A 22,734-nucleotide genomic window follows, 5' to 3' on the forward strand; every position below is an offset into this window, starting at 1 on the left:
AATTCGGCAGCCTACGCCAGCCTTATTGTAGCTTCACTCCTCGCCCGATGTCCTCTTCTCCCACACCCTCCCCCCCAATGTGTGCAGATACTACTGACTCTATAGTATGAAGGGTGTGTAGGCATATATGCCTGCAAAAATAAAAAATAAACATTTTGGGGGGGGAAGTGAATCATTTTTGGGGGGGTCGAACATTTTTGGAACCCTGTTGAATCAACTTTTTAGCCCGCATCTTGGGGTGGGGGTCCACTTTCTATAACTTTTTGATTCAGGCCTTGTGAATGGCTCTAATTATTATTAGTTGACGGACAGACGGACAAACGGAACGCTAGGATTTCATAGTAGAAAAAGATATGAACTATAGAGAAGTGTAATTTGAAGCCATGTTTATCAATATCTGGCAATGCTATTCTAAAAAGTTTTTTGTCGCAGAAACAGTTTTTTTTATTTTGTTAAGAACACAAAACTTACAAATGCTGATTGGAAACCGCAGGGACCCATTCTGGATCAATGGCAATAAAAGGCGACTTGTTTATTTTACAGCCAGGATTCAGACACTTTTCTTTTAAAAACGACGGAGAGAAGTGGAGAGAGGGAATAGAGGCAATATTGTCTATTCATTGTGGGGCCATTCGCCAGGAATTATAGCTAAGAGGTCACGATTTGGTGTGCGCAGAGGCGCAAGTTTGGTGATTAACGACTCGGAGAGTTGTTGCACTTGTAAATTAGATGATCCGAGAAAAATAATGATATTCATGTGACAAACGATGCTTACAAACATATTGGCCGAAACAAAACTGCAATTTGATGAGGAGATAATACGACTTTGTGATTGTGAAATGGCCCAAGCTTGATGGAAATGTTTTTAGGGGTTGGCCTGTTTATGTATTTTTAAACAACTATTTGGCGATGCTGCTGCTGATGCGTTGACAGTGATGCACAAGAAAGCGTTAACAATGAATAGCAAAAAAAACACCTTCTACACATTCGTCAATAACACTGCGGCCTTAACTTCTTTGGAGCACATACATTATATTTATATTGTTATCCTTCATTTAACCTGGTAATAAAGCAACGAGATTCGTGATATGTATTTATTTACAAGATCTAAGACTCTTTGGACGATAATTAATGTTGCAGTTGAGCTGTGGGTAATGTAAAAGATGTAAATGCGTACCGTGAGATTGGCCTGCGACCAGTTGCTTTTTCAACTCGTCCAACGCACGGCGCATCCACGATACGTGCCATGCTTGGGGACTTAGTGAGGTTTCGAATGGTGCCGTCCGACTGTTTGCGGACCACGCATGTGCCCATCTATGGATTCGTGCATTCAAATCTGTTTGTTATGATCCTGGCGACTTGAGTTCAATTCCCCCGGCCATTGCTAATATCAATGGCGAGTGATCTATCTGAACCGATCCTGAGCCCTCCCATTCAGCCAACCATAAATGACCAGCGTGGTGAAGTATGGTGTGGGGAGGCCTTCATCGTGGAACGAATTGCCACGGGGCTTTGGAATTGTAACATTTTTTACGAAAAAAATGTATTGACAAAATGGATACCACGAGAGCTTCTACACACAACTACAAGAGCAGAAAAACAAAAGCCATTGAACCGTGACCCCCGAATCGTGAAGCATTCCTTGAAACGTCCACGGGTGAATCATCACGTCGCTAACGAGCTGAGCAGGTCGTAGCGGTGGTTCGTGTCCGATTTAAGAGACGGAAATCTCGCCTGACCTTTGACCTCACGACGGGTTACCGTGGCGACTATACTCTTAGGTTTTTTCGGTAAAGTCACGTAGGCAAAAATAAAAATAAAATAAAAAAAATACTTTTTTAATAATAGAAATAATAATAGAAATAAAATAATGAATCACGACGTTTCGGAGGCAACACAAGCTTCCTTCATCAGGTGTAAAAAGGCACAGCAAAATAACTGTTGCGAGAGTTATTTTGAATGGGACATTATTATATAGGGTAAGAGGAGGGGGGAGGAGCCAAGGAGGACGGTGGCAGGGTGGGGGGGAGTTTGGGGGGGTGTGGGTGGAGCCAGGAAGATGAAGGTGATCCTAGAGTTGAGGGGGGGAGGGGCTTGTCTGAATGTCGCAGCCAGGATGGATAATAAAAATAATAGTCATATAAATGTAAATTTTTATATATTTATTTATTTTTACCTACGTGACTTTACCGAAAGAACCTAAGAGTATGAATCCTTGCAGTCACGAAAGCTTCAAATCTAGAATTACCGTAGCGACTGTTGGGCTATACAATCAAGCCATGTGGCTGGCCTGCGGATTCGAAACATTGAACTAAGCCGTTTACAATTGCAGGTCGTCGTGTGCTCGGTATAAGTTAAAGACAGACAGATCATACCAGGCAAAAAAACAAAAAAAACACGTAAAATATATAATAAAAGTAACATTGTACAACTATTCTAAATAAAGCTTGGTTTTTTTTTTTGCAAGCAAACCCTAAGCAGCTTAACGGAACTACGCAGTACGAACATTCTGTTAAATCGAGGATATATAAATAAACCAAGTCTCCACAGGGTTGAGAGCCACAAAAACACGCGATTGAACAGGGTTTGGGTAAAGGGAGGTTTCAGGATGGGATGGAGGAGCGAGTGGAGAGGGTGGCCTGCAATAGCCGTGGTCGGTTTTAAGAGGCCCAGGTTATGGAAATCCCTGCAGCCTCCACGTTTCGTTTCCGAGTTCGACTTTCCCCGCACGCCCCCTTACGCGAGACCTACAATTTCCACTCCTTTGGTGTCCGGCAGATTTCAGCGCCCGTCTTCGCAAGCCAACAAAGCTCGTCGCAACAAATTCGAAAGGAGAGAAAGTTTCCCCTCCCCGTGCCACCTTTCCCCCAAAACCACATCCACCTAGGCGCACGATGTCTATGAAAAAATTCAATCGGATGGGAAATGCTTTGAATTCTCGCAATTGCCAGAGTGGTGGATTAGTGTTTTTCAGCTACTCGCGTGAACATGCATGTGTGTGCGCGGAGGGCACATTGCTGGTTGCTGACAGGGGCAGCGACGAGACGACGACAATGATCTTATCTTCTAGAGATTAATATAACGCCTTAGTCCAAGGCGCTTTACAATAATTATAAAATTGTACGTGAGACGATGGTGGTTAGTATAAAGAGTGGGGTTATTAAAAAGTGGTGGTGCAGCTATGGTGACAGGAGGATAGGTGGGAGTGGTTAACGGAGGAGTAGTGACAGGGGTAGTGATAGGGGTGGTGGTAGTCGTTGGAGTAGTGGTAGGGGTTGGGGCAGTGATAGGGGTAGTGGCAGGGGTTGGGGTAAGCCTGGTCGTAGGGATGGGAGGCTGGGGCAGGGAGTCGCAGTAGCAGGATAGGCAAGGGAGAAGAGAAGGGTTTTTAAGGGAGCGAGCGAGACAGGGCGCAGGGTGCAGGGAGGCACACGCAGGGACGGTAGAGGCTGTGAACGCCGAGGACGGAATGATGATGATGATGGTTGATTACAAGGCAGCCAGCATGCACACCACACCGAGCTGTGAGCCATTCATCCCGTAATCATTATTAATATCACGCAGAGTAAGAGTAATTTATTTGTTTTCGCCTCGTTGTTCGTACACAATGAATATTACGTTTGGTGGAAAATAAAAGCGCGACATTTGTTTTTGTGCCACTGGCACGCTCTGACAACGCCAAAAAACGCCCGTGTATTATTTTACACACGACTCGAGTTCACTGGATGACGCTTGACATTCTTACACAGTCTACGTTATAAAAGCGTCAAAATTCGAGGCGTAAAAATAAATTGTGTGTATATTTAGTGGGAATGTAAAGCTCTATAACTTTGCAATAGCTGTAATTTCCTTGTGCTATACTTTCCAATTTCGTATACATACGATGAGCGTAGTGTGTAATTTTTTTGTTCTCGCTTTAGAATGAAGGCTGAAAGTGGCACATGCATTCGCTTTGTCTCTCTATCCGTCTCTCTGCCCGTCCGTCTGTCACAATAATTCTCCTAAAGATGATCCAAAACGGATACAATTTATCATTCGAAGTTGGGTCGCTATGAATGATACAAACAAATACTATGCCGTAAATATTAGAAAGCCTTGTCGGCCAATGTGAATACGTCACATGCTTGCACGCGTGCCGTACTTCCCCGTGCAGACATGACGCGTGGCATCATGTCGATATTGTGGCTTGGAAAGGGTAACGGCCGTTATCGCTAATTGAATACTTTGGAGGACAAGCGAATACAATACTTCCAATTCATGTTGGAAAAGCCTGACAGATTCCACGCACGTGCAATGTTTTTTTTTTCACCGTCCTTGTCTGAAATGCATTTACATTGAAATCGGAGAGAGTGCCATGCAGCTACGCATCACTCGTATCGTCGCAGCCTTTAATTTTGTTCTCGATTGAGTTGCGTGCACGTCTTCAATTAAGGTGCTGTAAAATGACTTTCCACCAAAGTTGCCGTTGCTCGCGACATTTTTTTTCTCACCGTTCCACCGACTTAACCCAAAACCACCCGCTGTGGAAAAAAATAAAAACCGTTGAATGTGAACGGTGGCGCACTGACAACTGGATTTTCTTTTTTTAAAGCCACAGTAAAGTCGGACACTCTAAAAACCTCTTACGCTTGACAGGATAACACTCTGTTTTTATTGGCAGATGCATTTTAGGACATTTTAAAAGCGATAGCTTTAGTTTCGTGGGTCGTAATTTATGTGGAGGTGACAGTCAAATACGTGTCTGTATAGCGCCGTGATGCATATCCAAACGTGCGTTTAATCCACCGAACGTGCTGTTTGTGTGCACTTGGAACAACTACCGCACGGTACACAGGAAGACAACCGTGACCCCTTACTCCGCACCCCCCCCCCCACCCCCTCATTAAAATTAGAAAAACGAATTCTTGTTTGGGCATTGCAATAAAAAAAGCACCACACGCAGGCTAGAGACTGCATTAAGGAAGCCTGCGATTCGTTAACCCTAGCCCGAACTCAACTCACCCGGAAGCCAAGGCTGAATTGAGCCTGGATAGTGCTTGGATGGGTGACCGCCGTGCATAAGCTGGTTGCTGTAGACTGCGGGGCAACGCTGTGGGCAGCAGAGGGCAGCGCTGCGATATTGATTGTTGTACTCTACTTCTTTGCTCGCCTTGTCTATGCGCCCCCCCCCTCCCCAACTTCAGCAATCCACGCTGACGAGCACGGTAAAGCATCGGCTTCGCGTCTCCGAGCTTCCAATGCGTGGAATATGCACGCACCGTAAATAGTTTATTACGATTGTCAAGTGTGTGTGGGTAGCGGTAGTGTAGCGGTGAGCGCGCTGCGCTACGAACCCGGCGACACGGGTTCGATTCCCGCGCACTGCCAACATCAGTGACAATTATCTGAACCGGTCCCGGGCCTCCCCTAGGTCGACTCAGCCTCAAATGAGTACCTGGTGCGGTGTGTAAACATTGCCACTAGGGAGACAAAGGCGGTCGGGCGTGGTGCTGGCCACCCACCCCCTCGTGTACCGTTCCGGCCTTCATAGGTGCTCGCGAACAGCACTTGCCCCAACAGTCTGTTAAGGCTACACGGGGGATCTTTTTTTGTTGTGTGTGCAAATACATGTTGGCACGGCGGTATGCAGAAGACACGAGCCAATGTACGCACGTGGGGGGTGTAACCCTGATCATCTTGTGCGGCTCTCGCTGCAACCAGTGCCTACCTGGCTGCACAAACGTTGATGAACATACTGCAGATCATCGATTATATCCACCGGCTTCCGCGGGGGGGGGGGGGGGGCATCGGATTTAAAAAAACGCCGGATAATCAATACTCGTCATGATTTAAAATAGCTTATTTTTGTACATTCTTGTATGACATGTTTTTAGGTGTTGTTATGTTTTCGTGTTTTACATTTGTTTACTATGTGAAATTGGCATAAAAAGATACATATAGACACAAATAAATATCTTACTTTCAAAAGTGACTGTATTTACTGTACCGTACTTACCACTCTCCAATCTCGAAGACTATGAATGGGGTAATGTGTATACGTGCAGTATTTCCATGTGTTACATTGCATGTAGTGTATAATGTATTTTAAATAATATTTAACACTGAAATCAAGCAGAGCTACTATTTTTTTTTTCATGCACATGGTGCCGATTGACGGACTAGTAGGCCATTTGGAGCAGTTTTGCCGGAGCGGTTTTGCCGGATCGGCCTCGGACCGCTGGATAATATTGGAAGCTGGATAATCGATGATCAATTGTATTTCCATTGAAAGTCTTTCACGGACAATCGTACCCCCACACCCACGCAGATATGGGACACGCCATCGGTAAGCTCGGCAGGGATTTTTGTGGCGGATTGCCGTCGGGGTTTCGTGGCTTTCGTGAAAAGAATGGCAGGTGCCTTCAAAGGGGACGGACGGATTTATGATATTGGACCGGGCCTGACTGTTGATGAATCTCTAAAAGTCCAAATTAGTTTTCCGCAACCAGCGCTGCTGGAAAACATGGGTCCTTAGGCTGGTGGAAGGAAATGTTATTTAGTTGTACGTGGAAAAACGAACTTTGCTCTTTATGATGATCGTATTTTACGAAAAAAAATATGTAGCCATCCCCGTAGGGGTATGCTGTTGCGCTCTAGGGCTCTCTGGCGAGTTTCCGGATCGTTCCGCGTGTCGCTCGGCAACGATGTCTGGAAGAATGCTTCCGGCACGTGGGGCGAAACGTCAGACGTCATGCCGAACAACGCGTGGCACGACCGCGAAAACTCATCCCAGAGCTAACGGGTCGTCGTCGATCCCACTCCTACTGAATGACGCGGCACTTCAGGTGCATGCTTTGTGGCATCTTCCCCAAAGATCCCCCCCCCATCACCTGTAATAGACTGTTGGGGGAAGTGCTCTTAGCGAGTAGAACCTATGATGGGGCTGCATGGCACACACGAGGGGGTGGGTGGCCAGCACCACGCCCGGCCGCCTTTGTCTCCCTCAGTGGCAATGTTTACATACTACAACAGCTACTCATTTGAAGCTAAGTCGTCTTAGGGGAGGCCCAGGACCGGTTCAGATATATCCCCACCGGTGTTGTCCATGAACGAGGATCGAACTCGGGTCGCCGGGTTCTTAGCGCAGCGCGCCAACCGCTTTGCCACCGCTCGCCCACTGTGCTCATCGCACACCACCGCCGGCACGTTCGTGCGTTGCGGACCATTTGTGGGTGTCCTCCAAGCTGCCAGACGAAGGGTCACGATTATGCCGTCAGGCGGGGACTTGCAGCGAGCCAGCGAGCGAGTGAGCGAGCGAGTGGGAGGGCGACTCTGGGCTGAGTTTAGCCTCCTTCTCGCCTGTCCCTAATGCCTAGGGGCACGCGCGTGACCTTTCCAATTTGCACTCGCACCAGGGCACAGGACCTGCATTTTATTCCTTTGCTCCCCCTATCCTTAGATTTTATCGTCTGCCCTTGGGGATTCTCCAACGAGTCACCGCCGCCGATATTGCTGGGAATGCCTCGAATTAAACGAGAAAACAACCCGGAGGAGAGAGACGAAGCGGTTCGGGCGAGATCATTACGACCGTCCTTTCGCCGCGGCGCACTCGGCCTAATTCATAGGTGCGACTCGCTCGCACCAACTTGGTCGCCAAACCTCCCCCCACCACCACCCTCGCTCCAGCCCCCAGAACCGACAACAGCCTTGCGTCGGCGCTCTACGGCAGGATCCGTCCGTCTCCTCCGTGCGCCGGTGTCCTTTTCCGCACGTCCCGAAGCTCCTCTACCGTGCCCCCCCCCCCACCCACCTGTCGCGCAGGGCATCAGCGGCCTCTTCAGCTCGCTCAAGGTGGTGCGTCTGCTGCGGCTGGGCCGCGTGGCGCGCAAGCTCGACCACTACATCGAGTACGGCGCCGCCGTGCTCGTGCTGCTCGTGTGCGTGTTCGGCCTCGCCGCGCACTGGCTCGCCTGCATCTGGTACAGCATCGGCGAGTTCGAGGTGGTGGACGAGGAGCGCCGCAGCATCCGCACGCACTCGTGGCTCTTCCAGCTGGGCCAGAGCGTGGGCCAGCCGTACCGGCTCAACGCCAGCAACGGCACGCAGTGGGAGGGTGGCCCCTCCAAGCGCTCGGTCTACGTGTCGTCGCTCTACTTCACCATGACGAGCCTCACCAGCGTGGGGTTCGGCAACATCGCGCCCACCACCGACGGGGAGAAGATCTTCGCCATCGCCATGATGATGACCGGATGTGAGTGACCAAACGCGTGACCCGGCCCGTGCCCTCCTCCCCCACTGCCTAACCCATACCCCCCCCTCCAACCGTGCCCCCTTCAGCTGCCCCCCCCCTGCCCCCTCCCATGCCCTCCCTGCCCCCCGACGGCTTGTGCCAAAACGCAGTCGCCAATATCCAGGATCCCGCCCACCTGCTCGATGTAGACGCACGTGTTGTGGCTGCAATGATGTATTTAGCGAGAATTGGAGGCGATGTCGCGCACCCTCTGCACAATGTCATTCCTTAATGCGCGAGCGTATGCAACAACACGCTGCGTTGCATTTTTTAAATGACATTAGCGGTGTGATTGTGTTTGCTATCTTGCCAACGTCATAAAAATGTACGATAATATGAGCCCACGGCTTCACCGTACTCCGCAGACAATACGATTAGTTTCATCCACGTATGGAATTGTGGGGGGCGGGGGGGGTGGCCGTAGTGGTGGTCGGCGTGCCGCACTGTGAGCCCGGCGACCCGAGCTTCACCTTTTTTGGCCACGGCTACAAACATCAGTGGTGATGTCGTCCTGGGCTCCTTCATCATCAGGCAACTGACCATCGTGGTGAAATATGGGCAAAAGCTTCCATGACCGACAAGCATGGGGGGGGGGGGGAAGGCCTTCATCCAGCAGCGTTTTACGACAGGGATGTAAATTCTTATTATTATGAATTGATGAACCTTTGCAGCCCTTCCAGAATGAAAATGTCAGCATGGCTTAATTTTTTTGTAACATTTTTTAATTCCTTACATAAACTGTACTTTCAAAAAATACAACACAGATGTCTTCATGGCTTTCGGCTAACTATTTGTACAATTTAACACGTAGGCTTTCGCGACCAATATTATTCATAATCAACGTTTTTGGGTTTAGATCGCGTTATTTATAAATGTATCGTAACCCTCCACCACCCGACACGGCCAATTGTAAATGTTGTGGTTTCGCGCTTCAACACACCGGTGGGCTAAAGCAGTGAACTAATTTGTCTTTTGTCAACGTGACACTTTTTTACTGATTGGCCGTGTCGGGTGGTGGAGGGTTACGACACATTTATAAATAACGCGATCTAAACCCAAAAACGTGGATTATGAATATTTGTACAATGCACGCAACAACACAATAATTATTGACATCAAAAACTGAGCACATGCACAAACCCCCCCGCCCCCCCAACAATTGGACTGTGTCATTTGCCTCGTGGAATTGCTCGCACGACTCCAGCTGTGCTTATCGCCAATGCAGTCGGCACATTTATAAACATTAACGCAGCAATTGCGTCCCTTGACACATCCTTTGCAAACGGCGTTGGGAAGGTGAGCAGTAATTAAGACAAACTGATCTAGGATTGTGGGAGAAGTGGTTCCCTTTCAACGTGCTAATCAGCACTACGCACACGATCATCATCGTTACAAAGTAATGTTTCTCACGTTGAGCCAGCTCCCCACATGCTCGGGTTAATGTACGCGATTGGAGGGATCGGTGTAGAATGGGGCTGTGCGCAGAGCGAGTAAGGTGCTTGTCTACATTTTACTACCTCCGATAAATATCTTAGAGGATTAGAATTTATAGTACGAATTGTCCACCGCCTTCCACCTGTGTCCCCTTGTTAAATTGTGCAAAAAAACACCCCATGGATGTTAACAATTGCCCTAACGATCGCACGCCATTTTATCAATCAATCCAAGATTCGTAACGTGTGACCGTATTCAGCAAAAAAAAAAACTCAGACGGAATCACGGAGGGCACTGACAAAATTAAACTCAATGAAACTAGACAGAAGAGAAAATAAATGTTCTTAGGTCGGTCTTAAAAGACACCGATTGTCGCAGCTGACCAGACTTTAGTTGGCAGATTGTTCCAGACCACCGCGGGGTGGTAAATATTAACAAGACAGGCTCGGATTATATTGCGCAAAAGTTTTCCAGATTTAACAGGCGCGGTTTTAGTTTTGCCCCGCAGATGGATTTGAAAAAAAATCGAATACTTATAAAAATATATATTTTATGTGAGTGGTGTGAACAAATCTCCTTTATCTGACAAGGTGTGCACTCTGTTCCTGAGATTCAGTGTTGCTTTATGGATAATATCGATGGTCAAATTGACATGTAAGATACAGCACTGAGATATCATGCCTTAAACGTTAGTATTTTGCCATCAGCGGTTGAGTGAAAACCAAAATGATTGGCGTTAAGCTGTTAAGTCAGTGTTAGATCTACAAACGGTCAATAATCACATGAGACAGGTGACTATAGCAGCTCCGCATCCAACGTTGTAGCTGTTGGAGCTGTTGCTCTGCATGCTGTAATGCTCGGACCTCTAATTAGCACGTTGGGCTACGTACGGTGCAAAGTACCAACGTGGACGGATGACATAGCCCTATGGGCAGTGTACACGTCCTTATAACAGGCCCTGAAATAAAAATGAAAAAATATGTAAAAAAAATTGTGTGATTTTGAATTAATATAATGATCAAAGTACCGAGAGCATCTTAAGATGGTGCATAATACAAGCAATATGAACATGAATGGCACCTACAGACAAAGGTAACAATACAAACAAAATAAAAAAATTTGTCAAAGTGAACAAAATGGGGCATCTCAAAATATTAGTCTAATGCACATTTGTAATTACGCTCGATAATGATTGTGTTATTTTACCCAAAAATTATTTTTATCTCGGTACAAAAAAATCAGGCTTCCAAACGCTTCATAAACTCACTGAACTGAGGTTTTTCGTTTTGTTTTTACAGTATTTAAATAAGTAAAACAAATTTACTTATTTTTGCAATTGTCATATCAACATCAAATAAATTACAATGGTGTGGCATTCCAGTGGCATGTTGCAAAGCAACTATTTCCAGGGCTGCAAGTAAGGCCCGCAAAAACATGAGGGATTATGGTTATAATGGCGAGTGTTATGACACGGAGATCAAAAATATCTTGACAACAGACGGCACATGATTTACTATACCCGGAAGGATCTCCTCCATTATGCCCACGTTTGCTTGCCGTGGCGCCAACACTGCAGGCGATGATAATCTGACATTAATGCCTGAGCTGCCAATCTCACGAATTTCCAGATAATTGCGTATGTGACAGGCTAAAGGCTCTGCCCGCATATAATGCAATTCGCCAGCGATGTGCATCGTTTAAGCAAAATGGGGGAGGTGGGGGGGGATGGGAAGTTATGGGCATCAGAACAATCTGTTTGAAAAATGACTGCGAGGCAAGCCATTATTTTGTACAAAACAAATAAATAAACGTCGTCTTTCGTTGTTAAATCAGTTCGGTTATTTACTATATGAATGGTAGTCAACTCAAAATTAAGCCCACAGCCTTTCACTTTCAGCTTTACGAGTGCCACTAAAAAGTCGGCTGTTTTTTTTGCGTGAGCAAAGCATAAAAACTTCACAACCGTGGAATATTTTATTTAGCAAATAGATTATTCGGCACAATGAGTAGGGCTCGCACACAGCACCGGCGCAGCTGCAATATAATTTATAGAGAATGGTCCACACCTGCAAAGAGCATTGTACCATAAAAATGAATAATAACCGCCCATGCAATTATACAACATTGGCGACGTTTAATAAACACAACGGCTGGCATCGTGAAGGCTCCATTGACAGTGACGCTGTGACCCAAACAAATCTGAATTCCCAATTCAAAAACAATTTGCAAAAAGAATTAGGTCAGATTGTTATATTATCTTAAATGTCGTTGATATTTTTACCTTGCCCAATGCATGGTTCACTTGAGTGCAAAACCATTAGAAAAAGCAGTGGAGTGGTTCGTGAGAGTAAATTACATTACTCTCTGTTTGTGCCTTGGTAACAATTAATTTTCTGTGTGAATGGCCACGGTGAACACCGGTGGAATAAAATCCGCCCTGACTTCACAGCCATTATACCGCAAATTTTGAAAGCCTCTGTTTAAGAAAATATATTAGAATGACCGTTGCCTAAGAATTTTTTTTTAATGCTGCTCGGTTACCCTAAGTATGTCTTTACAATCTTACAATGATTACATATTTCATAGCAATTCATATTCATCCAAATCATATGCTGGAACTCGTGCCACATAGTTTTTCTTAGTTGAACCATTAATAACCATTTATTACATTTCATTAGTTTAAACCAGATGCTCAAATGTCACGAGTAAATGGCATCAGTCCAATGACTGCAGAAAAAAACCCCCATCATATTAAACTTAGTTTTGTACTTAATTTGTCTAAATCGCAGCTTTCAGAAGTACGACATATTGGTTTGGCTGCTCGGTAATAAATATTTTTCTCTGTCATCTCACGACACAATGCTGATCGCGCAATCGGGATAAAAAAAACTGTGGGGGGGGGGGGGACGCACGAAAGAAAAATTAAGTAACATTTCATTCACATATTTGTCGTCTTGACGATGATGCATACGGTACACGCGTTACAATATTTAGAAACTAATCCATTCTGTACGTGTATTATTTCGCGATGATGCACAGCGCGGAACCGCACGCTGCTGTTGTGCCATTACCACGCACACTTCGTTGGCTGCATTCAAAGTGGCGTAACACGGCGGTGCGCAAGACTACTTCTTACTCACACGGGTCACCCCAGGTTGTGTGTACTGTGCTGCCTATTTTTTCGTGTGAAATATTACCTCTTAGTGGGGAGAGGCAGGCTCACCTTGGCCGCGGCGACACCAACCCGCCCGCAACAAAATGCCAATGCCGTGTGGCCAAAGCAGAGACGTTGCTCGGATCACGTCCAAACTGCGGAGGAGTTCGCAAGGGATTCTGCCCGCGACTTTTGCAAACGCGCGTGCGGTCGGCCGTCCTGTGAAAACGGGCAGCCATTCGGAGACGCGGGTGCGCGTCACCGTTCTCTCCGTGCTCCGTTGCGAGCGCGTCAGAGTGACGCTCTGCACGTGCAGCCCGCAGAGGGATATTTTGACTTGATTTGAAGCTTTCGTGAGTGCAGGAATCCGTACTCTTTGCTTCTTTCGGTAAAGTCACGTAGGTAGGGGACATAACAGCCATATTTGTTTCTAGCTACGTGACTTTACCGAAAGATTAGAAGCTTTCGTGACTGCAAGGATTCATAATCTTAGTATTTTTCGGTAAAGTCACGTAGGTAAAAAAAATAAAGAAAAATAAAAAATATATAAAAATATTATTATTTATTATTATTGTACCTACGTGACTTTACCGAAAAAGCCTACGAGTATTTAGCGAAAGAACCAAAGAGAATATTTTGACTCATCGTGTGGGGGAAGGGTTTGAGGTGGTGGGGGGGGGAGGTTCGTCGCGGTGAGTTACGGTACGGTCCCCCCGCGCGTTGCACGACAGTGCCCGGGGGTAGGGGTGGGTGGCGAAGGTCAACGGGCAGCGAAGTGTGGCACCGTGCCTCATGACCGGTCGGGTCACGGCATTTTCGCTGCGTTGCCACGACCACTTAAAACCTCGGCTTGGCCGGATTGCAACCTCGGCCCCGAGAGTCGTTCAGCAGCTTTACAGGCGGGCTGTAGACTAGCCACGCGGCCTCCTCAGCTCGACCGCGGGGCTCTCTCTTGCCAAGGGATCCCCTCGGCTGGGTTAGCACGTGGATATAATTTAATTGTTTTACCTACGTGACTTTACCGAAAAAAACTAAGAATATGAATCCTTGCGGTCACGAAAGCTTCAAATCTAGAATTAGCACGTGGAGCCGGCCGTGACGTCACAGGCGCAGTGGAGCCCTCGGCAGTTTTAAGGGACCCACGTTCTCCCACGTTCAAATCAATGTAACTACCCATGTTCTCGTTGAAAACTAAAACGTGGATAGGCGACGCAAGGGCGAGCGGCGTTCGCTGGGGGGATGTGTTCGCGAAGGCGGCGGTTGCGTGTTGTTTTACAAAATTACATTGACTTCCCTTCAGCTGAGGAGGTGAAGGGGAGGGGGGGGGAGCTAAGCCGACTCTTGACCCCAAGCCGTGGGCACAGAAAAATGACTGAACCACGCTGGGCCGCAGCACGCCTTGTATCGGGGTTATAATGACCGTAGAATATACAGCCGAGGCAGGGGACATAACAGCCATCCATATATTAAGCACTGCTGCTGGCAGATTAGAAGGTCACTCAGTTTGTCCACTACTGCTGCTTAATGCGGACGGTGGTGGGGGGGGCTTTGCTGTGGGCTCGCCTGGTGACAGCGTTTACTTAACCACATAATCGCGCAATTGATGGAGAGTAGTTTCGTAAAATGTCGAAGGGGTTTAACAAAGGATCGCTATTTTGTTTTAGGCTGGACAAATGGAACGGGGCTGAGATTTCTTAATGAGGGGGGGGGGGGGGGTTGCCCCATGGGGAGTGACGTCACCCGCTAATGGTTGTTGGGGAGGGGTGCGGCATGTGAAGGGACGTCACCCGCTCATGGTTATTAATGAGGGGAGGGGCTCTTTTGCAGTGACGTCACGCACGGACGTAGCTCTGTGCTGCGTAGATTTATTTTTTACCGTCACTTTCTGTAAAGAAACGTCATATTTGAAGCGATTTTGCGTAATAAATAGTTTAATTCAGCACGACCTTCCTCTGCGTTAGTGTAAAAATCCACCCGCTCATGAATATTCACGAGGGCGATGATTGAGCCTCATGTGCAGTGACGTCACGTGGGGGCGTGGGCCTGATGTGGAGTGACGTCACGCGCGGGACACATTCTTGGCTTATTATAGTGGTAATTAGAATTGAGGTGTATATCTGATAGCTCTGGCCTTTGTGATGTTACTTGCGTTTGTATAGTTTTTCCCTGCGTTTTTTCAACACTTGCAGGTTTTATTTTTTAAGATGATTATTATTATCATGCACTTTGAGATGCATTTTTCATTAAATATAACTACATTGAGATTGTGTTTTGAAAAAAAATCACTGGGCCTGTGGGTCGTCCTTCTAAAGTAACAGCCGCCGTACGTTACCCAGGGCGTAATTGAATTTCTGTCTATTTAAGGGTATTTGTGTTGTGTAATTCAATAGCAACGCTTGATCACATTTCACGGAAATCTGCTTTTTCTAGGATCAGAGATAATGTGCATTCTTTCTAGGCTTTTGGATTAGTCCTACGATTGTGTTTTGATTACCAAAACGAACCCAGTGTTATTTAAATAAAACTAAATTGAGATTGTGTTTTTTTTGTCTAGGCTAGTCGTTGTACCCCCCCACCCTTTCCTTTGTAAATAACAGATTTGGGAGTCAATTATTACACTGCAATCCATTTGTTACAATAATAGAGGCACAGTTTCAATTACGTTTGCGAATACAAGAGCAATTAATGTCTCAATTCCAATTAACGTCACTGTAGGGAATTGGAATTGATCAATAATTCCCATGCAGATCCTGAAAAATCTAACTATGGCTACAAATGACTTCGTGGATGGGAATAAATACGTGAAGACTATTCAAATGAAAAATCTCATTGGATTGAGCATTAGTTGGTGCCAATTTCCTCTTCACAGCCCTGAGCCAGTGGTGGAAATCCCGCGTTCCTATGATAGGGGCAATTGTTTTCTTAGGATGACCACTGTTAATTTTTTCACGAAGTGGTATTTCTTTCATCAACCGTGAAAGGATGATTGGCTAAGCTGATCTCTAACCAGGGCTTCAACGGGTACTCTCTCAATTGTGAGACACGTCTGCTACTGTTGCCCCAACGGGCCGGTTCTACAATTACAATTTCTATAATAGCCTTACTAAAGCTATAGATAACGTAAATGCACCCAGCAGTATAAACAGGTACACAACAGTCGATCGGCTGGTCACATGTGGTGGTATGAAGTGTGGGTACTCCCACTTCTTCCAAGGCATTTCTCATGGAGGCCCATCTAGTAGAGGTCCAACGAGTAGAGGCCTTTCTCGTAGAGGCCTTTCCATCAGTAGTGGCAAGAGACAGCTGCACCTTTAACTTCACCTAGAGCAGTGGTTCCCAACCTTTCTGGAACGGCAGACCACGGTCAGCACTCGAAACCGTTTTGCGAGCTACCGTGCACCAGTGAATGAATAAAAAAAAAACCTAATAATCAAGTACTCTAAACAAGTAGTCCAGTATCTTAAACAGTTTCGCCAACCTCTTTCTGTGGCCTTGCGATTACTACCAGTGTTGCTTGGTAAGCAATTTGCGAGCCACGGAAATAAAGCATTGTATGAACAACATATCATCAATGTTTAAGCCTTAACAATAGTTTTCATTTTCGTGTAGACATCAGAAGTATGCCAAGTTTAATAGAAATTATGTAATTTTTTAAAAGTCACTTTTTCATTTAAATTCCTTGAACTTTTTACATTTCAATGTCACTCAAATTGTGTTATTAAGGTAGTCATGAGACGGAGAGATTTCCATTCCAAACTTTCTCAGCGGGGAGTTCCGTGTTCTCTGCCAAAGAAACAGCCCCAGAAGAGAAGCTGATCGAGAACCATTTCTGAAGTCCCTTCGATCAGTTACACACAACCCACACCAGGCAGCACACATTTCCATATGCCTTTCAAAGAGTGGCAATCAAAATCAAATGGTTGTTTTATTCCCGGGATGTGGAATATAGTGAATTAAGTGGAAGACCACATTTTATATTATTTTCTGTGCAGTCATTAGCGACCTGAGAACATGCATTGCTACACTTGACAACTGTGCTTTATAACAGGTGGCTGAAACACAGATTTTAGGTAATTCTCACAAGCCTTTGTCCACTGCTGGATGAAGACCTCTCCACACCAGAAATTATTTAATCATACTTGACCAGACTGGATGGTGAAGACGGGGGGTGGGGGGAGAGGTGTGGGGGTGGTTGGACCGGCTCAGATATTATTCGCCACTGATGTTGGTCATGGCCGGGAATTGAACTCAGGTCACCAGATGCAGAGTGCAGTGCAATTAAGCAGTGTGCCACTGCTCCCCGCATGAAATGCACGGGGCGCACACACACTTCTCTCTCTACAGAGCCAGTGAACTTCTGCCGGCCGTCGAGGTGAGCACCGTCTCCCCGGCAGAGCCGCTACCCAAGCTGCGTCGTCTCCTTGCAGCTTGAACCAGGTCCACACCTGACAGATCCGTAGCGCAACTTGGTTGCACGCAACTAAATGTCCGAGCCTCTGCCACCAGGTACGAGTCTCTGCCACCAGTTGCTCGCAGCTGTGCAACCAGTTTCTTGCAATAGAGATGGACTAGTGGCGACGCAATTCATCGAGTGCGCATTTGCGAACTATGATTGTTCGTCACAATCTTGAATGTGCAGTTTAATTTCCTTGTCGCGCAGCTGCCTGCTAAGATGTGGAGAAAGCGGTTGGAGGCGATGAAGTTGAGCCATCTTGAGAGCGACTTGGTTGTGCGTCTACTTGCTCTGGTGTAGAACCGGCTTAACGGATATACCTCTTCCTGCGTGCGTGCCTGCCGCGAGTGCTACCATTATCATCGCTGATTAAATTCTCTGCAAGCACCAATGTGCATTGGATAGCATAATAGAATCCATGCGTATGCACGATTTTTCTGCCATTTGCTTTTCATAAGCATTGAATTCCCGAACGCTGCCAGCGTAGAACTTGGTAATTTAATATTGTTTAAAAAATGTAGCGAAAACAAATCCCTGCGAGGATTCCATCTCACCTCTCGCGGACTTGTCAACAATGGTTATAGGATCCAAGCACAATCTTTGACACTGTCGGCCATAAACTACCGCGGGAGATGATGTCCTTTGGTGCCCCATGAATACTTAAATCATGTTTATTAGCAACAGTGAGTGGCGAAGGAAGGCATGACATCTATATATTTCAGTACATTATTGCTGGTGCCACGGGGTTCGGTTCTGGGCTTCCAATTCTCTTGAAGTTGCTTTAACGATCCAGTCGCGATTTACCCTCGAGTGAAAGTGTGTTCATGCGTGCATTTTTTGCCTGCATTTGCAGTTCAAGGCCCGACGATGTTAATAACTTCAGCTGAGTTTGGCTTTTAGTTGTACTGAAGTCATGTTTTATCCTGAGCGTAAAAGAACAACGACAACAAAAGCCTATGGGTGTATTTGGGCAATTCAGCAAATAGGCAATACAAAAATGGCATATTTGATCGTAACTCTAACATTTCATTAGAGCGTTTGCCACTGCTCGGAGCGAGTCAGCTCTGGTGTCTGAAAAATTGTCATGGCTTTGTGGCAGTGAACGCAAGGCTTGACACTGCTCGAAGTAAATGAACATGGGGCTTGCAACGCTTGGGCTTTTACAAATCTATCGGCTCGTATAAACGTGGAACGTTGTGCATCCGAGAAATATCTTGGACAATTTTGAATGTCTTTGTGAGGTCACCCAGTAGCCGCTTCCTCTACGGTGTCCGTGGCTTTCAGTTGCCCAAGTTTCTCCATTCCACCTTTTGTGATCTCATCTCACAAAAGCTTTTGGCTCACGGCCTGCTGCATCTGTCTGTCCCCTTGACTCATGAATGAATGCAAAGTTAACCCCTTCACTGTCGGACTTCAAAACACACACGTATGTGGTTACGCACACACTTACAGGTTGCCACCTGTCCTGGCGTTCCCAGGATTGTTCTCTCTTTGAAACAGGTGTCCAGAAAATGTCTTCCTGGAGCATTACAAGTCCTGGCATTTGTCAGTTGTTTAATAATCCAGCACTCAAGGAAATGCATTTACACGTAGTCCCCCCCCCACTCTTTCAGTGTTGTGCGATATTCTTATTCCCATTATGTGTCCTGTTTTTTTTTTATAGCTCGGAGGTGGCAACGTGCATGTAAACAATAAATCAGACTTGAACCGAAGTGTGACAAAATCACCCAGAATGCACCCCGATCTCGTCAGATCTCGGAAACTAAGCAAGTTTGAGCCTGTATAGTGCTTGGATGGGTAACCATCACGCATAAAGCAGGTGCTGTAGGTCGCCAGAATGGCTATTTGGCAGCAGGGAGAAGTGCAGCATACTGCATTGTTAGAGCGTGCTATGCTGCAAAGTCTACGCTCCCCATTGTCAGTAACCTGCACTGACCGGCGTGGTGAAGTATGGCCAAACAACCCCGCACCGCCCACACGCCGTGGAGACGCCCTCGATCATCCAGCGGTGGATTCGCAAAAGGGCCGTGCATGCACGTGAACTGCACTAAACAAAACACCTTGATTGGAGAATGTAGGCAGAAGGGGCCCGTTGCCTGAGAAGGTCGCCTATGATATATTTGATTTCTTCTAAGGCCATTGTTATTGACGAATCTGTTTTTTTTCATTGTTGCTGTTCGTTGGAGAGTGTGTTTGAGTCGGTGCTTACATTACCGTTAGAAATTTTTTTTTGCCACGCTCCTTGCGCATGGACGTCACGACGTTTGTAGCGCCGCGTGGCACGCCCGCCGCAGCGCTCGCGTTACGAACGCAGCGCTCGTTACAGCCGCGCACGCGCCAGAGCGTACACGGGTGGCGCTGGAGCAATACACCTGCGCAACAGAAGAGACACGCGTTGAGATTAAAATGTGTCCCCCCCCCTTCCTCCCCCCCCGGTGAAGAGTCAAGAGGACTTTTTATTCCACGCTATCAGAAGGTTGACCTACAGCGGGGGACTGCAGACGCCGCTTTTTATTTCTCAGTCGAGGCAGATTCCACCGTGCAGAGCACGTCAGCTCAGATACATCACCGGTCATTAAAGGTTGGGACAATGTGTGTGTGTGTGTGTTGTTGGTTTGCCCAGGCAGAATTCGTTATGGGCTGCGCTGCCAGTGAGGGAACACACGGAGGAGAATATATACGCAGGGTTTAATGGCATCATCCAAACTATTAAGGAGAAGTAAGTGGGCTTGGGCCGGACGGGAAGGGATGATGGACGGTGGCCAACAACAATAGCGGAGTGGCAGCCAAGGAGTGGCAACGCGTCCCACTGGATGCCTTACGAGAAGATGGTGCGCAGCGAGCTCGTGTGCAGGTGGCTGTACGGATGGTTGCGTCGTGGGATTGCGAGAGGTGGTGGCGGCCAGGGGGAGCCGTTCATCCAGCAGTGGATTGATCATAGCTGACGACGACGACGACGATGATGGACAATGAGAGAACTGAGTGCTCAATGTCGATGGTAGGGTTTCTCGTGTTCCCTTTGGGCTATCATTAGAGTCTTGTGGTTAGGTTCACGTGTTATGGTTAAGGAGAGTGGTGAGGTCCTAGATTTGAAGCTTTTGTGACTGCAAGGATTCATATTCTTAGGTTTTTTCGGTAAAGTCACGTAGGTAAAACATTCAAATTAATAAAAGTACCTACGTGACTTTACCGAAAAAACCTAAGAAAATGAGAGTGGTTAGGGTTTTGAGTTATGGTTTGTGTGAGTGTTTAGGGTTATGGGTTAGTGGTTATGGATTATGGGTGAGTGGTTACGTTTATGGGCTACCGTTCGGGGTTATGTGCTACATTGGTAAACACAAGTTAGGACCCAACAGATGATTTGCAAAGCTAAACCAGGCTGAAAGCAAACTAGGCAAGTTCATAAAGTTAATGTTTTGGTTTTAGTCGAAAATGCACAGATGTAGACATGTATGCAAATGGTTACTCTACTTTAAGGAGCTACACATCCAGAAGGGAAACTAATATTCCTGAATATTGGTTCCTCGGCGGACCGATCTTTTATTCCCGGTGGAACAGATATTGACGGCGGGGGTAACACGGGGGGGAGGGGGGTAGACAGTGCCCGACTGAGTGTGTAGAATCCACAAGCCACCATTTGCTTCTCTCTCAATCTGCTCGATTGTCGCGCAGAAGTCAGAGCAAATGCGTCTCAGCTGCGCGCGCACGCAAGCAAGCGCGGCGCTCCAGTGTCAAGCGAGTTAAACGTAATTCCTGATTTTTTCCTTTGATTGGCCGTCATCAAGTTATATTTAAAGAAAACATACAACGCTGCAACGTATATATACTCTGCGCAATATATTATACGCATATGGGCAATACACAAAGACAGCTCAGCCGAGAAGACCGTATACGGCAAGCCACTTATCAATCTGTTGCCGGATGAGGCCTTTGGAATCCCTATAAACAACTCATACATTAAATTTCGATTTAAAGCTTTCGTGACTGCAGGGATTCATCTTCTTGGTTCTTTCAGTAAAGTCACATAGAAGGAAAAATAATAAAATAATAAAAATAAAACATAATAAAATAATTATAATAATTCTTTAACATAATAAAATAATTCCAATAATTATTTTATTATGTTGAATTTTTATTATTGTATTATTTTCCTTCTACGTAACTTTACCGAAAGAACCAAGAAGAACTCATAGATTCCTCCACCCTGTCCCTGGACCCTGTCTGCCAGACTGGCCGTTTTTTCTCTCAACCCTCCGTGCTGTGTTCAGCCGGCACACTGAAGTACACAACACAATTGACATTCCGCTTCTCTCCCTCGCGCTGCCCCACGTGGCGGTCGCTCCCTCCCAACGTCCCTTCGCCCAACGTCCCAGCAACAGTCGCCTTGCAACTTGGTCGCAGGCCCCTCGGTGTGTGTTGGGCCTCGCTCAGCAACCGTGCGTTCAGAGCATTGTGTCTGCTATACATTCCCACGTGATAAGCCGCTTCGTTGAGCTATCATTTGGGCCCCTGGGCGTGGCTCCCCGAGGCTTGCCGTGATTTACAGGCAACGTCAGTTGAGCGTGGACAATTAGAGACGTTAAAAAGATTGTTAAAACATCTTTTCTTTTTACTTTTTAATGGTAGAAAATAGTATTGTCATCAGTATGACACACCTATACGAAGTTTGCAGTCGACACGACATTGGGAATACGGTTGAAATTGAGTTACAATATTTTGGGATATGACAACACACACAGTAAGTTAAATAAAAGCGTGTAAAATGTGAAAAAAAATATGTTTTGGATTTTTTATGATAGCATATTGTGTTGTCATCAATATGACATAGCTATTTCAAGTTTGCAGTCATTAGCACATTGGGAAGTGTGTAAAAATTGAGTTACAAGATTTCTTTTTTGAGGATACAACAGACGAAGTGAGTCAAATAAAAGCGTGTTATAAAAAGGGCCTTACCTGGTAAAATAAAAATAGTTTCGTTTACAATGAAACAAATCTTACAGCCCTTTTGTCAATTCACCCACGCCGTGCTGACCGTGTGGGTTGTTTGACCGTACTTCACCACGCTAGTGAGCGTGGGCTAGTGAAGGCAGGAAGGGTGGGACGTGCTCAGACCGTCACCCACCGTCGTTGGTATTGACCACGGCCGCGGTGTATGCGCGCATGCACGTTGAACTTCTTTCACACCGTACGGAGCCGACGGTGCTAACGGGAGGTGCCGACCGGTGCGCCGCGTAATCCAGCCCCAGACTCCGGTGCGGCTGGAGACAATCCACACGCACGAGAGGGGGTTAGCGCCGAACCTGACATTTCAGCAACTTGCTCTCTCGACTGCTCTCCTGCAGGTGGCTCCTCGTCGCCCCCCCCCCCCCCGGGGAAAAGAATAAACCACCTCTAACCGTTCCGTGAGCCCCAGCTCCAACCTGC

General features: G+C 46.6%; 1 protein-coding gene across 1 annotated transcript in view; it reads left to right on the forward strand.

Moving 5' to 3' along the window:
- KCNH1 (potassium voltage-gated channel subfamily H member 1) overlaps positions 1 to 22,734 on the forward strand; it is a 140,459-nt gene that overhangs the window by 71,521 nt on the left and 46,204 nt on the right. Inside the window, exon 7 of the mRNA XM_078602668.1 lies at positions 7,801 to 8,230. Coding sequence (XP_078458794.1) covers positions 7,801 to 8,230 — 430 coding nt within the window. The remainder of the gene's footprint in view (positions 1 to 7,800; positions 8,231 to 22,734) is intronic.

This window comes from Lampetra planeri, chromosome 18 (assembly GCF_965212315.1).
Source record: "Lampetra planeri chromosome 18, kcLamPlan1.2.h2, whole genome shotgun sequence".
NCBI classification, from domain to species: domain Eukaryota; kingdom Metazoa; phylum Chordata; class Hyperoartia; order Petromyzontiformes; family Petromyzontidae; genus Lampetra; species Lampetra planeri.